Below are 16,447 nucleotides of genomic sequence, written 5' to 3'. Positions count from 1 at the left end.
ATCCAGGGGGTGGGGGAAGCTGTTTTGGCCCTCTCCAGGCATTGAATTATGGGTTTGGGCACTCAGGCATGTGCGATAGCACAAGCACACGACGCTCTTTCGGCACCCAAGGAAAAAAAGGTTCACCATCACTGGTCTATACCATCATTTCAGACAGAAGCTAGAAGATTCTGGTTCTAAAATTAACCCTTCATAGAAATGCTTCTTACAAATTATGACTGTAAAGCAACAACAAAGAACAGTGTGGACTGAGTTTAGCACAGAATAAATTCAAACAGGATAATTTATAGTATAGCATATTGTGGGAAACTCTGACACGCTTTGCCACTAAGACCATTACATTAAATCATAATATGGTTTATTTGTTGGAATGTTACTGGCTACCATAATGATTTAATTCATTTAGGATATCATGCACAATTTAAATCTAGCCCAATGAGAAAATTAACACCATTTTTGGGGGGGCGGGGAGGAGTATGGTGCTTGTTTTCTATCTACACACAATAATTTGTTTTTTTTAATGTAAAGGAAAATTTAAATGATTACTCCTTATTGCAGTTAGAAACCCATCTATCCCATCAAGACTCTATCCCCCAAGTTCTTAAATTCTAGCAGCCAGGCTTTGCTTGTCCCGATGCCTCATGTTAAATTAATCTCTCTTGCACTCTTCTCTAAATCCAGACAACCCAGCTAACACATGCCGACTACCACAACATGAGCCTCTATCTTTTCCCTCCCAATCCCTTTGCCAGCTGGCAGGTGCTATATTTATAAAGGCAATAAATGGCTTCAGGTATACCCCCGCCCCCTACCTCTGCGTGGGAGCCATCTGTTTGCTGATCCCTAACCAGCTTGATAAGCAGTTGTAAACACTTGGGGGGGTGGCATAAAGCCATATTTTATCCCAATGTCCCGTGGGAACATACGAGAGCCTGTGCTGCCATAAGTGGGTGCGGTGGGTGATCATTCCTCACCTGGTACACAGTACATCTTCATGCAAGCTCCCTTGGCAACGCTGACATTGTGTCCATAAATGAGAGAACTTTTCTTCCAAACAGCTTAGATGGGATACCTATGGGGAGAAAGAAAGATGGGGAAGGAAGAACCACAAGACAGAGCAGCAAGACGTTCTGCCTTGGATGTGACCCAGCATTTAGTAGGATTTGCAAAGTCTGAAACTACTTTGAACATGTTATACTGTTGGGATCCTCAAAGTGGATTTGTAAGGCAGTACATTACTACATCCATGTTGTAATGAGGAGCCCAGAAAAAGGTCCAGTTCACACTTCTGCTAAGCCATAAGATTGGCCCGTACTTTCCACCATGTACAAATCTGGCTGTGGTAGCCTGTTCAAGAAACCCACTTCAAAAAATTAACATGTTGTGAATTTTTAAGAAGGGGAGGAGGAGACCCCATAGATATGGGGGAAAATATGACAAGGGGAACAACCATCTTTTTAAAGGCAGATATCTACCTAATTTTTCAGACTATAAAATGCATTATCCCCTCTCCAAAAGAGGAAGGAAATGTCTGCGCATCTCAGAGGGAATGTTGCTGAAGCCCCACCCACCCACCAGCTTCTACCCTTCAGCCTCTGCCTCTCAGCAATTTGCCTCCTTGCAGCGAAAAAGCAAGGTCAGCTTCACCACAGACTGATTTAGCATGAGCAGATGATTGGAGCAGCTGATTAGTTGGATTGGCCTTCCGGAATACCGACGTTCAGCTCTTCCAGGCTGTGGGGATGGCTGCCCCGCCATTGCTGCCGCCTATTATCACCTCCACACGCCCCATTTTCAGCCTCCATGTGCCCCATTTTTGGCCCGTACCTCGTGGTGGGGATTCCTTCTGCTGCCTATTGCCACCAAACAATGGTGATGATCAGTGGCAGCAGTAATCCCAAATGCCTGGAATAAGCCAACAAAAGAGGAAGCATTGAGATCGAAAATGGGATGCATGGAGGTGGTGATGGATGGTGGCAATCCCCCCACAGCCTGGAACAGCTGATGGGCAGTACTCCGGGAGGCCGATCCAACCGCCAAATAGCTGCTAAATAAGGCTATGCTGAAGCTGACCAGTCTGTTTGCTGCAAGAAGGCAAATTGCTGGGACGCAGAGGCAGATTTTTTTTCTTATTTTCCTCCGCTAATCCTATAATCTAGAGTGGCTTACAGTCCAAAAAATACAGTATTTATAACAATTTTCTGATCACAATGGGCCATACAGCCCGTCGGCAGTCAGGATTCGGACCCGGCTACAGCATGGAAACTGCTTTGGTCAAGCTGATGGATGATCTCTGGCGGGCCCGGGACAGGGGTTTATCCTCTGTCCTGGTGCTTCTTGACCTCTCAGTGGCTTTCGATACCATCAATCATGGTATCTTCTGCACCGACTGGAGGGGCTGGGAGTGGGAGGCACCGTTTTACGGTGGTTCTCCTCCTACCTCTCTGGTCGGTCGCAGTCAGTGTTAGCAGGGGGGCAGAGATCGACTCCTAGGTCGCTACCTTGTGGGGTTCCTCAGGGGTCGGTTCTCTCCCCTCTGCTGTTTAATATCTACATGAAACCGCTGGGTAAGATCATCCAAGGGCATGGGGTGAGTTACCAACAGTACAGTGGTGACACTCAGCTGTACATCACCACCCCATGTCCACTCAGCGAAGCACTGGAAGTAATGTGCTGGTGTCTGGAGGCTGTTAGGGTCTGGATGAGTGCCAACAGGCTCAGACTCAATCCAGACAAGATGGAGGGCTGTGGGTACTGCCTCCCAAGAACATGTCCATCTGTCCGTCCATCACCCTGAAGGGGGAACTATTGACCTCCTCAGAGAGGGTTCGCAACTTGGGCGTCCTCGATCCACAGCTAACTCTGGAACACCATCTTTCGGCTGTGGTGAGGGGGGCATTTGCCCGGGTTCGCCTGGTGCACCAGTTGCGGCTCTACTTGGACAGGGAGTCTTTGCTCATGGTCACTCATGCCCTTATCACCTCAAGGTTCGACTACTGCAATGCTCTCTATATGGTGCTACCTTTGAAGAGTGTTTGGAAACTTCAACTTGCCCAAAATGCAGCCGCACAAGCACTATTTATTTATTTATTTATTTATTTATTTATTTATTTATTTATTTATTTATTTATTTATTTATTTATTTATTTATTTATTTATTATTTGGATTTGTATGCCGCCCCTCTCCGAAGACTCGGGGCGGCTCACAACAAGTGAAACAAATCATAAAATAATGCAATTAATTAAAAGAATTAGAATTCCAAGAAATGCCCACATCTCACCATTGCTCCGTGGACTGCATTGGCTACCGATCTGTTTCCAGACACAATTCAAAGTGTTGGTTATGACCTATAAAGCCCTACATGGCATAGGATCAGACTACCTCCGAGACCGCCTTCTGCCGCACAAATCCCAGCGACCGGTGAGGCCCCACAGAGTTGGTCTCCTTAGGGTCCCATCAACCAAACAATGTCAGCTGGCGGGACCTAGGGGAAGAGCCTTCTCGGGGGGGGGGGGGGGCCCTCTGGAATCAGCTCTCTCTGGAGATTTGCACTTCCCCCACCCTCCTCGCCTTCCGGAAGAGTTTAACAACTCATCTTTGCCACCAGGCCTGGGGTTCCTTAGATCTTCCCCCCTGACCAATGAATGCTTTAGTTTGATTGTGGAATGAATGATATTGATGGGGTTTTTTGATTAGAATTTTAAAGATTGTTTTTTTAATGTATTGATAAGATTGCTATTATTGTTTCTTGTTTTTTTGTACATGTGAGCCGCCCTAAGTCCTCGGAGAGGGGCGGTATACAAATCCAATGAAATAAATAAAATAAAAAAATACAGAACTGTTCTTATCCCAAAATGGCATCTCCATTTTGACTTTTTCCCCCAGGTTAGGTTGTGGTAGTCAAGATAGAGATGTTTAAGTTAAAAGGCAGCAAGATTCAAAAAAGAAGCCAGAGGTTACATCTGGCTCTACAAGTTCACCCCTAACCTAGGACAGGACTTCTTATATTAGGGATTTTATGATTTCTGAGTTAAGACTTTTAGTCCTTGTGCTTTTACTAGAATACAGTGGTACCTCTACTTAAGAACTTAATTCATTCTGTGACCAGGTTCTTAAGTAGAAACGTTTGTAAGTAGAAGCAATTTTTCCCATAGGAATCATTGTAAAAGCAAATAATGTGTGCAAACTCATTAGGAAAGAAATAAAAGCTTGGAATTTGAGTGGGAGGATGAGGAAGAAGAGGACGACAGTCACTGCCAAAGGAAGAAGGTGAGGTGAGAGGAATAAAAAAAATCGAAAACTTTAAGACTTAAAAAAAAAGACGGACTCTGAGGCAGCGAGGAGGAGCATGCGCCTCCCATACACCCGGCACAAGGCTGCTTTCCATACACTGTGCCAGAGAGAGAGAAACACAGGCGGGCGAGAGGGGGAACGCCACTGAAAGGCTCCTCTGGCAGCCCAGAAAAGCCCAAGATGGCTGGGATTAAAGGGGGAATGGTAGGAAACTGGCCAGGTTCATGCCACTCTCAAATTTCCTGGGAAATTTTTCCAGGCTCAGGTTCTTAAGAAGAGGCAAAAAAATCTTGAACACCTGGTTTTTATCTACAAAAGTCCTTAAGCAGAGGCGTTCTTAAGTAGAGATATCACTGTACAGTGGAACCCCGACATAAGAGCTGCTCTACTTAAGAGCAACTCGAGATAAGAGCTGGGAGGGGAGAGATATTTTTGTTCTACTTACAAGCCCAAATTCGAGATACAAGCGCCAAGGAGCTGTCTCCTGAAGCCAAACGCTAACTTCCACGTTCGGCTTCAGGAGACAGCTGCGAAGCGGCGCGCGTGTTTTAAAAGGTTGCAGACGGCCTGGGGGGCTCGGGGGGTGCTTGCAGCTTTCTTTCTTGCTCTTTTTCTTTCTCTCTTTTACCTTCCCTTCCTCTATTTCTTCTTTTCTTTCTCCTTCCCACCTTCTTCCCTCCCTCCCTCCTTTCACTCATTCCTCTCTTACTCTCCCCTTTCATAAGTTTCCTTGCTTCCTTCCTCTGTTCCTGTCCCTTCCCCCTTTCTTTCTTTCTTTCTTTCTTTCTTTCTTTCTTGCTCTTTTTCTTTCTCTCTTTTACCTTCCCTTCCTCTATTTCTTTTCTTTCTCCTTCCCACCTTCTTCCCTCCCTCCCTTCACTCATTCCTCTCTTACTCTCCCCTTTCATAAGTTTCCTTGCTTCCTTCCTCTGTTCCTGTCCCTTCCCTCTTTCCTTCCTTCCTTCCCACCCTCCGTCCATTCATTCACCCATTCCTCTCTTGATCGCTTAAAGCCGGTCCCTGGGTGCAAAAAGGGTTGGGGACCTCTGTCCTACAGGATTGGGTGGCAGAGAAGTTGAACATATGTAAATTTAAAAGTTTAAGAAAGTTTACAAGTTAAGTGAAAGAAACTTCATTATTCATTTATATGTACATGTACATTTCTTCATTAAAAACATGTCTTTCTGCATAATTTAGACTAACTTTGTAAGTTTTTTGAGGGCTGGAACCAATTAAAATTATTTACATTAATTCCTATGGGGAAAAGTCGTTCGAGATAAGAGCTGCTCGACTTAAGAGCCCAGGTCCGGAACGAATTAAACTCGTATCTCGAGGTACCACTGTATTCTCTTTCAAACAGCCCCCAGTTCCCAAGTGGTTAATCTTAAGATAATTCCTCCCACCACCTCCCAATGAAATCAAGTATTTTTAATTTGCAAACTCAACATTTTTTTCATTTGACATTTCTCCTTTTTCAGGAAACAGGCCTATCAGTCCTTAGGAGTGGATTATAAACCAGCTAAAGCTGCCTGATCATGAATTTATTTACCTCCTTCTGGTAAAGTTCAGATTGATGAGCCAGGCAGAACTTGCACACAGCACCTGTTGAAGAGTAAAATATTTTTATTTATTTTATTTATTTATTTTATTTATTTTAATTGGATTTGTATGCCGCTCCTCTCCGATATACAAATCCATATCCACCCATCCTATTCTGCATACAAAAGGATATCCACCCATCCTATTATGCCACATGGAGTAATATTCTCAAACCCCTTCTGACGGAATGCACAGAGAAATAACAAGCTACATTTTATTTGCAACAATGGGTTGGATGAATTTTACTTCAGCATCTCTGCCTCTAGGGAAGAATTTACAGAAAGTCCTATTATCTCAGAATATTTTGGTGTACAGTGATCCCCCGTTTATTGCGTCCCCAACCATTGCGAACAGGGTACTTCGCTATTTTTCAACCCGGAAGTCAAAATACCATCTACGCATGCGTGCCCGTAGCACGCATGCGTAGATGGCAACCGGCTTCCCTGGGTCTTCCCCCTCTTGCTGGCGTCAGCGAGGAGTTTCCCCACCGCCCACGCAAACTCCTCGCTGCCGCCCGCCCTTCGCCCGCCCACGCGGTTCATTCTCGCCGCTTTTGACCTGAGTCCGGAAGAGAATTCGCTCCCGGACTCAGCTCAAAAGCGCCGAGAGCCAGCGCTAGCGAACGGCTCCTCCGCGCTGGCTATCGGCGCTTTTGAGCTGAGTCCGGGAGCGAATTCGCTCCCGGACTCAGCTCAAAAGCGCCGAGAGCCAGCGCTAGCGAACGGCTCCTCCGCGCTGGCTATCGGCGCTTTCGAGCTGAGTCCGGGAGCGAATTCTCTTCCGGACTCAGCTCAAAAGCGCCGAGAGCCAGCGCTAGCGAACGGCTCCTCCGCACTGGCTATCGGCGCTTTCGAGCTGAGTCCGGGAGCGAATTCTCTTCCGGACTCAGCTCAAAAGCGCCGATAGCCAGCGCGGAGGAGCCGTTCGCTAGCGCTGGCTCTCGGCGCTTTTGAGCTGAGTCCGGAAGAGAATTCGCTCCCGGACTCAGCTCGAAAGCGCCAATAGCCAGCGCGGAGGAGCCGTTCGCTAGCGCTGGCTCTCGGCGCTTTTGAGCTGAGTCCGGAAGAGAATTCGCTCCCGGACTCAGCTCGAAAGCGCCGAGAGCCAGCGCGGAGGAGCCGAAGATTGGGGGCGGCGTGGCTATTTAAAAATGTCGCCGCCGGCATGGGGGGCTTGCCAGCACCCCCCGGACCCCCAACCCGGGTTTGGGGGGCTGCTAGGAAGCCCCCCATGCCGGCGGCAAACAGCCGCGCCGCCCCCAATCTTCGGTTCCTCGCTAGCGCTGTGGGAGTAAAAACACCATCTGCACATGCGCAGATGGTGTTTTTACTTCCGCAGCGCTACTTCGCGAAAACCCGCTCGTTGCGGGGGGTCCTGGAACGTAACCCTCGCAACGAGCGGGGGATCACTGTAATTTGAGCCTTGGCTGAAGTCTCTTAAGCCACTAGCTTCACTAATCTTTCAGTTTGTTGTTGTTTTGCACCTGCCCTTTGATTAACTGCGGTCTAGTTTACAAGATAATGTGACCACAAAAAGAAACCACTACTGAAAACTTGAGATATTCCCTTTTGAAGTGTTTAAGAAATCTTCTTTTAACTTCCCCAGATAATTCAATTTGTTTACAAATTTTCTCTCTCTACTGAATGCAAAATATACAGGTTGCCAGAAACCATTTTCACAGCCCCAAGAACCACCCTATCACAAACAGGTAGACTTTTTAAAAAAACCAGTTCTTTGCATTGCTTTTGGATTTTGTAGAATGTTTAAGGATGTAACATGGATACACTAAGTCTTGCATAAATGAAAAATACTAGTTTCATTCAGAAATGTGTTCCCAAAATAAGTCCTGAAACTTTTGGACTGCATCCTTTAACACATGACGTGCATCCTTTAACACATGCAAAGCTTCCTGCAGCCCTTCAACCAGAGGAAGTTGCACATGTCTGTGTTAAACCATATTCCAGAAATCAATCTCCTCTCAAAGAAGCCAGGAATCCTGGCAATAGGCTTTGCTGGCTATTCGCTTTATATTCATCCAAGGCAAATGCCAACATCTGAACATTCATCTCTTTTCCTACAATATGCACTTTTCTCCCTCCTATAAATTTCGAGGAGACCAAAGAGAAAGAAAGTACTGGGGCAACAGCAGAGGTCACAAACTGTGAAGTGTGCTGATCTATTGCAAGAGTTTTCCTGCTGGTAACAGAGGCGCAGCTTCTGTACTCTGTGGCAAGTTCCGGCAATAGGAACTTGCGACATGACTGTTGGTTAGACGTGAGGGATGGGGGAAGGGGAAAAAATTAATGGACTCTGAGAAGACATGTGGGCAGAGGCAGGATCTCACCATGGTGGTTGAGCACAGCCCGGCAACCAATGCAGGTGCTTCGTTTAGTCGCAAAAGCCATGAGTCCTCCAACTTTGGCTGTCAATACTGTTTTGCAGCGAGTATGTTCTCCTTCTGCAAGAGAAAGATATGAAGGATCATACACACACTATAGCCCAGATCTTTATGCATGGTAGAGAAAATATTGCTGATTTCACCTGCTCAGTCAGTCATGTTTTAATTTATTTATCAAGAAAATGTATATCACCATCCAACTCATACTCAGTGATTCTAGGCATTTAGAAAAATAAGCAAGCTCCTAAAAACCCACCTATGTCACCAGGCATGGGGAAGTTGACATGCCCCTTAGCTACTACGATTGATGTATGGTTTGCTTGGATTGTATGATTAATTTTTTATAAGGGTTTTATTCTGTTTTTAATATTGGATTTATACATTGTGTATTATGTTGTGAGCCACCTTGAGTCTTCGGAGAGGGGCGGCATACAAATCTAATAAATAATAATAATTATTATTATTATCATCATCATCATCATCATCATCATCATCATCATCATCATCATCATCATTATTATTATTATTAAAGGCACAGTACAAAAATATTCTTGCTGTTGTGAAAAAAGCAAGAGAGCCAGTCTGGTCTATTGATTAAGACAGCAGACTATAAAGCAGGAGACATGAATTCTAGATCTGCGAAAACTGGCTGGCATTAGACTCAACTCCCTCAGCCCACCTCACAGGGTTATAATTGTGGAGAAAATAGGATGAAGGAGTATTACATACATTCATTGCCTTGAGTTGTTTATAAAAATAATGAAGGTGGGGTAAAAATAAATACATGAATCCGAATTTCACCTGCCCAAGGAGGCCTATAGCTTTCTTGGTAGCAATCTCAGGTGCTTTTAATTTGCAGGCTTCCCAGTCTGAAGCCCTCAATTAGCTACCCAATAAGCAGGTGCTCCCCAAGACCATTTAGTATATCTCTGCTCCTTCTCATTCATTATCTCAATTGAAAAATTGAGTCTAGAGTGAAGGTCCCTACCAAGCCTGTTATTCTAAGTCAAAATTAAGGTCCCTCAACACTGTCAGACTTTCTACTAAATCTGCACTTCTATTCTACTAGTTTTTCTCATCATTCCTATCACCCATTTCCTCCCATGTTGACTGTATGACTGTAACTTGTTGCTTATATCCTAAGATTTTTATTAATATTGCTTCTTAATTGCTTATTTGACCCCTATGACAATCATTAAGTGTTGTACCATATGATTCTTGACAAATGTATATTTTATTTTATGTACGCTGAGAGCATATGCACCAAGACAAATTCCTTGTGTGTCCAATCACACTTGGCCAATAAAAATTCTATTCTATTCTATTCCATTTTGATTTTTTGTTGAAGGTCAAAGATCACACTTACTCAGTAAAATATTCTGAGCTTTGCCCTCTCCCAAGATAGGCTCAAAGATACGCAAGAGGGGCTTAGCTAGTTGTTGTTCAAGATAGTACTGGGTGTCAATGGGCAAGTTGTTCTCCAGCACATAGATGGGATCCTAAAATAAGAAAGAATAAGTAAGAAGCATTGCTAGGGTCCAAGACAGGAACTAGATTGTCAGGGTACCTAAGAACAAAGCTACTTTATCCCTTTACTGAAGGCTGAAAGCCACTTAATAGACTACTGATCCAAGTGCACATGCATTCTGATAATATAGGGACGAAATATTTACTCCTTGGCTATACAAAACATTGCTCATCACAACAACAAACTTATTAGCCTTGTCTTCCAAGTATAACTCCTTACTCCCTATCATCATCCTTCTTCCATACTTACTTCAGATTTCATGTATGCTGCAACACCCTTGGCTGCGCTGATAATAACGTAAGGAACTCGATCACCCAAGTTGGGAGCACTGCCAGGATCTCGCCGACGCATCCTAAAGGAAAAGGTGATAGGAGGGCTGCATAGGTCAAAATGAATGATTGCATAAATGGAGGATGGAGGCAGACTGGAACTGAGTAATTTCAGAAAGTTAAGAAGACTACAAATCAACCCAGGATGGACTGAGGGAAAGAGTAGCTCTGGAGAATTAGAAGTTTCAGACATGGTAGATGGAAAGTTTCGAAATACGATCCAAGTGGAATATTTTCCTTGAGCATAGAGATATCTGAGAAGGAATCAAAAGGGACTGGAGGGATGGAGAATGGCACAGAAAATACACAGCAGAAAGTATAATTAGTGTTAGGTCCCCTCCACAAATGTGGCTTCAACAGAACACTTTCACCTTCTAAACGTTCGTTTATCAAGAGTCAGTGGAGCAGCCAAAAGGCCCCTGTTACCTCCCAGGTGTCTCTGGTTGGCGGATGACATGGCTTCAGCCAAGACAGGAAGCCCAGAGCCAAGAGGTGGGTGTCACAGAAGTTCCACTTGCAGCTGCACTCACCACGACTATTTCTGCCTTTCCCCTCAGTCATGCCTTGTTGGCCACCCCACACCCACACACCTTTTTCCGCTGCCCTGAGGACAGGCAGAGTGGGTATCACTTAGAGTAGCAAGACTAGGTGGGGGGGGGGAGATGAGGCCGTTCCAAACCTTCAATGCTGCATGACAATTTCCTTATCAAATCCCAAGAGAGGGGCCAGACATAGTTGAGAGAACATGTGCTTTGTATTTGCAAAATGTGCCAGGTTCAATCCTTGCCATACTGCAGAGGTAGTAATAAGAACTTGGAAATGTGTTTTTAGATTAGACTAGGTAAATTAGACTAGGAGAGGGCTAATGGACTGGATCAATAGAAGTTTAACAGATTTAATCGACCTCCTCCAAATCTGGATACCAAGTGTCTTCAAGTTACAGGACACTTGTTATATTCTTAAACAAGAAAAAGTGAATTAAAGCATTCTCTTTCGGTTTCAGCTTACCTCTCGGCCAATTCCACATGAGCCTGGCGTCCTGCATATTCATCTGCAGTGCGTGTCAATTCCTTGGTGATCACCAACTGTGAAATGTCAACTCTGTTACACAACAGGTCCGAAATCACTTCCTTGGCATGGGTGACAGCCCCAGAAGGGTCCCTGAAAAGTACAGTGTGTGTGACAATTAGGAATCTCCTCTTGAATAGGACACCAGTTCTTAGCTTTAGAAACTAGAGAAAAGCTGGAGTGGGAGTGGGGATAAAAAGTCTCATACCAAAGGGGTAATGTGTCATTTTAGGAGCTAATGTAGTCTACAGCTCAGAATGTTACAATGAACTGGGGAAACCCCGCTTCAAATTGTTCCACTCAAGTGCAAAATTCATTTGGATCAGTTATTGTCTCTCAGCCCATCCTACCACAGGGAGCTGCTGTGAGACAAAAAAGGAAGGGGAATGGAGGACACAGACTAAAATTCTCACATTGTCCACCCCAAAACTAGAACTGCTTAGAAATATTGCAATTAAAAATATAGAAGTTAAAAATATTTGCTCATACTGTTCCTCTACACCAGGGGTCCCCAAACATTTTACACAGGGGGCCAGTTCACTGTCCCTCGGACTGTTGGGAGGGCCGGACTATAAAAAAACCTGTGAACAGATTCCTATGCACACTGCACATACCTTATTTCTTTCTCTCTCCCCCTCTCTTGCTCTCTCTCTTGCTTTCTTTCTGTCTCTTGCTCTGTCTTTCTCACTCTCTCTCTTGCTATCTCTCTTCCTCCCTCCCTTTCTCCCCCTTCCTTCCTTCCCTCCCTCCTTCCTTCCTCTCCACTTCTTTCCCTCGCTCTTTTCCCCTTCTTTCCCTTTTCTTTCTTTCTCTCCACTTCTCTCTCTCTCTCTTTTCCCTCTTTCACTCTCCTTCTTCTCTCCCCGCGGAGGACTCACCCGACAAGCCTCCACCCTCCGATCCCGGACTCCCATTCAATCCCCATTCAGAAAATGGGAGCTAGCAACTCAAAGAGGAGGAGGAGGCAAGTGTGTGTGTGTATGTGTGTGTGTTGTGCCCAGCTCGGCTTTCGGCAAGCCTTACTTTACCTCGGGTGAGATGAGATTGAGGGGGACGTTCTCACTGCTTTTCCAGTGCAGCCTTTTAAAAGACTCTCGGGCCAGATAAATGGCCTCAGTGGGCCGCATGTGGCCCACGGGCCGTAGTTTGGGGACCGCTGCTCTACACATTCCTGCTACTCGGATGCTCATCAGACACAAGTAGTCCTGCTAAAAAGGCCTTTGGTCTTATCTGATACGCCCTTTCTTGTAAGGTGGAGTTAACCTCCAAGAATGGGATGACACCGTCCTTTAGCCAACAAGGACTGAGTCCGACAATTAATATATGTTTGTCCTCCTGCCTCTATTCCCTCTCTTTTGATGAAGGACACTGGGCAGACATGCATGTAGCATGTAGCTCCCAAAGTCACACAAGATAGGAAATAACAAGACAATGTCCCGAATGCCAGACCAGACTAATTTTGGGTGGGGTTGGAGCTTAGCTCCACCCTTACGAGAACGGCGTATCAGGTAAGGCCAACACCCATTCTCCATAGTGGGTGGAGCTAACCTCCAAGAATGGGACATGCCAAAGTCTGTTTGTTGGGAGAGATAAATCTGGCTGGCTTCTATAGTCTGAGGCACACTTTTTGCAAAATCCTGCATCAAAATGCAGTCTTCGCTGATGCGAAAATGTCAATTTTATACTGATGGATAAGGGGAATCGGTGAGGCCCAAGCGGCCACCCAGAAGACCTCCCTGATGGATCACGCCACAATCATAGCCACACTACGGGTTGATTGCCAGGCCAGCCTGGGAGGTCGCAGCAAGAACTGTAGATCACAGGCCTTTGCAATTATAGTATGCAGCCAGTGCCCCACTCTTGTCCCAAGGAAGTGGAGTGAAAAGACACAAACAACACCTTAGTCCTGTGCAAGGTAGAGGTGTTCTTGAGGTATATTTTCAGCACCCACCTAACATCAGAGATCCCCCCTTGACTGACAAAGCGGCAAGTTCAGAGATCCTCCAAACGGAGGCGATGTCGATGAGGAATGCCACCTTAAAAGTCAGGTGAAATGAAATGGTCCTTAAAGGCCTTTTTAGGTGACCCGTCAATAATAGGAGGACTGTTGAGAGATCCCATGTGGGGTAATGGTGGTTGATGGGAGGACACATGTTCCTGGCCTCTTTCAGGAACTTGTGCAACAGGGAATGTTGAGTTAAAGAGACTAGGGAGCCAGAGGACAACATGGAAGAGAGTGTCGCCACCTGACATCTGAGAGTGTTGTGGGAAAGATCTTTGTCAAGGACACACTGCAAAAATTTGAGCACGTTGATGATGGTCAAGTCAACAGGGAAATACCCCATCTGAGAGCATCAAAAGTATAAAATTTCCACGTGGCCAAGCAGATTCTTTCAGTAGACGACTTCTTGGAGGCCTGGAGAGTGCGAAGAATGCCATCTGGAACACTGTCTTAGAGTGCACCGTTCAAGCACCATGCGGACAGAAGGTACCACCCTGGATCTGGGTGGACCAACGATTCCTGGCTGAGCAGTAACTCTGTCGGCAGGATTCTCCAAAGCTGGCAGACGAACGTGGATTTCAAGTCCGCAAACAAAGCTCCCCTGGGCCAGTGTGGGGTGAGCAGGATTACCTCACCCTTCTCCTCCAGTATGCGCCGGATGACTTTGGGCAGAAAGGGCTGAGGAAGAAAGGCATACAGCAGGCCAACTGGCCAAGCGCAAAGAAGAGCATCTGTGCCCTCTGCACCCTGGGTCTGATACAGTGCAAAAAACAGGGGCAGCTTGGCATTGGCGACAAAGTGGCCCATCACTGGCCAGAGGAACTGGGTCACGAGGGACGGATAGAGTCCTCACTCCATCTGGCCAATGGTGGTGCGGCTGAGCCAATCGGCCGTTACACTGGTGGCCCCAGATATTTACTGTACTGAGAAAGAGAGAAGGTGACACTCTGCCCAAAGACCCTGGGTCCTGGCCTTGGTGTGCCCAAGGAGTAATATGAATGGCTGAAATCATTTTCCACTGGAGGGAGTAAGGCAGCTTCAGGGGGGCCCTGGGCTGGCTCATGACCTGTTTGGGCAAGGTTAAAGAGGTCAGCCTGACGTTCCTGAGAGAGGTAGACACAATGGCACTCAAATGGGCCAGTGGGTGGTAAGGGACAGATGACTCTTGTCCAAATTTATCGAGAACTTGTGGTGTCTGAGGGTGTTAATGGTTACCTGGACATCCTAGACTGCCTGGTGCCTGGACAAGAATTGTATGAGTATGTCATCCAGGTAACATTGGACATGCACAAGTATCGATGTCAGATGCACAGCTAGTGCTGCCAAGACCTTGGTGAAGACCCTTGATGCTGAGGAGAGGCCAAATGGGAGGGCCCTATACTCATAGTGGAACCGTCATAACAAAATCTCAAGTATTTTTGGTGGGAAGACTGAATTGGTATATGGAGATACGCCTCAGTGAGGTCAATCGAAGTGAGGAGGTACCCTCTCCGTATGCCACTCAACATGGACTGAAGCATGTGCATGTTCAATCACTTGTAGATGATATAGCGATTCAAACGTTTCAAGTCGAGAATAGCTGTCTATCCACCCAAGGATTTGGGGACCACAAACAAGTTGGAATAGAACCCGTGCCCTATCTGGCCTCAGACACCCACTGGATGGCCTGAATGTCCAGCAGGTGCTGTACGGAAGCAGTTATGAGGAACTGCCTGTTGGGGTTGGATGACTTAGGACATCGAATGAAAAAGCTCGGAAGAGAACGGGTGGAAAGGAATTATAGGGAAAGCCCAGATGACACGGTTTCCCTAACCCATTTGTCTGACATCATCTCCTCCCACCAGGTAGTGAAGACGAACAGGCAGCCTCCAATAGGAGAGTCCTGCAAGGAATTATTTTGCTTGACAGAAGGGGCGACCCCCTGCCCATCAAAAGAATCGCTTGTAGTTTGCCGCTGCTGGCCCTATCTGGGGCCTGTCTTTGTCTGGAACCGTTCTGCCCCTGAAACCTGTTGAAACACTGACCCCTGATCAGTGGCCCAAAAGGTATGTTGAGGAAAGTGGGAGGAGTCAAAGGAGTCCTTATGAGAGTAGGTAGGGAGGATTTTCCACTTATCGCAGAAATCTATAACGATAGAGTCCAAGACCTCCCCAAACAGCTGCTGGCCTTGACCTCCCCAAACAGATGCCAGGCACCACTTATGGTGAGTGTCTGATTGTCAACCGTGCAGCCAGTGCATCCGTCTTGCTACTGCTGAAGCCTGCATGAACCGGGCTGCAAGGCATGCTGGCTGAGGATGGTATCGGAGGTGAATTGGACTGCAGACAACAATTTACTCAGGTGAGCACTTACATCAGAGACGGGGAGGCGCTCCTGCAATTGCCGAAGCCATCTCAATAACGTATGCATAAAGGAGGTGGTAGTGGACGCCCAGATCACCCAGGAAGGTGCCTGGTGGGCTTTTTGGAGCTTCTGCTCCGGCCTCTGATCTTCCGGCTGCAACAGCTCCTGAGTCGTCTGGCATGTGGCTAGATGCATATAATACTGACACTGGAGCATCCACAGGAGGCCATTGCAGGAACTTTGCCAACACTGGGGCCACATTAAAATGATTGTCCAGACTGTTAGGTAAGGGTCCCAAGGCAAGAGAGAGCCATTGACATTTGATGGCCTCCGTAAAGAGTGGAGGGGCCAGGATCACCTCTGCTTCTGATGCAGTCTCCTTGAACAGGGGATCCTTGAGAGAGGAGTCATCAGAAATCACTGATGTAGAGGCTGCCTGGTTGGCCACATTCTTCACTTTGAACAAGAGTGACTTGAATAATCTGGGGTGAAAAAGACTGGATGAGGTGGGAGGGTCAGGAAGAGTTGGAAACCCCAACAGGCAACAGTGGGGACTTCATCATGGCCCAAGTCTCTTGAAGTTTATTTCTTGCCCAGACAATGCCTGGATAGCTTGTCTGCTTCAGCCATAGCGACCTGATGGGGTAGAGCAGGGACTGAACCCAATCTGGGCAAAAAGGCTGCAGCAAGATGTTTTTACTATTCAGCCCTGGCCCTTGATTGAGGATAGAGAGGCAATCTCACTATTCACCCCGACTGCCCTTCTGCAGTTGCCTACATCAAACAAAAGTGGTCACCCTTGAAATGGCTGCAGCCGCCCCTTATTGTGCTGTAAAATGGCCACCGCCCTTCCATGTGGCTTCAAAATGGCCGCGACTCTTCTTTG

The 16,447-nt window shown here is 46.4% G+C and overlaps 2 protein-coding genes across 3 annotated transcripts in view; one reads left to right on the top strand and one right to left on the bottom strand.

The window, feature by feature from the left end:
* Positions 1 to 16,447, top strand: part of RUVBL2 (RuvB like AAA ATPase 2) — a 615,067-nt gene that overhangs the window by 486,288 nt on the left and 112,332 nt on the right. The gene's annotated exons all lie outside the window — the stretch shown is intronic.
* Positions 1 to 16,447, bottom strand: part of POLD1 (DNA polymerase delta 1, catalytic subunit) — a 44,005-nt gene that overhangs the window by 2,038 nt on the left and 25,520 nt on the right. For both annotated transcript variants that reach the window (XM_070766848.1, XM_070766846.1), the window contains 6 exons: positions 11,157 to 11,309; positions 10,069 to 10,171; positions 9,658 to 9,790; positions 8,238 to 8,351; positions 5,844 to 5,896; positions 975 to 1,072 (listed from right to left, as the gene is read on the bottom strand). In XM_070766848.1, the coding sequence (XP_070622949.1) occupies positions 975 to 1,072; positions 5,844 to 5,896; positions 8,238 to 8,351; positions 9,658 to 9,790; positions 10,069 to 10,171; positions 11,157 to 11,309 (654 nt within the window). The remainder of the gene's footprint in view (positions 1 to 974; positions 1,073 to 5,843; positions 5,897 to 8,237; positions 8,352 to 9,657; positions 9,791 to 10,068; positions 10,172 to 11,156; positions 11,310 to 16,447) is intronic.

The sequence above is a fragment of the Erythrolamprus reginae genome, chromosome Z, assembly GCF_031021105.1.
Source record: "Erythrolamprus reginae isolate rEryReg1 chromosome Z, rEryReg1.hap1, whole genome shotgun sequence".
Taxonomy (NCBI): domain Eukaryota; kingdom Metazoa; phylum Chordata; class Lepidosauria; order Squamata; family Dipsadidae; genus Erythrolamprus; species Erythrolamprus reginae.
The sequence above is the reverse complement of the archived record's forward strand: the minus strand, read 5'-3'. Positions and strand labels throughout refer to the sequence as shown.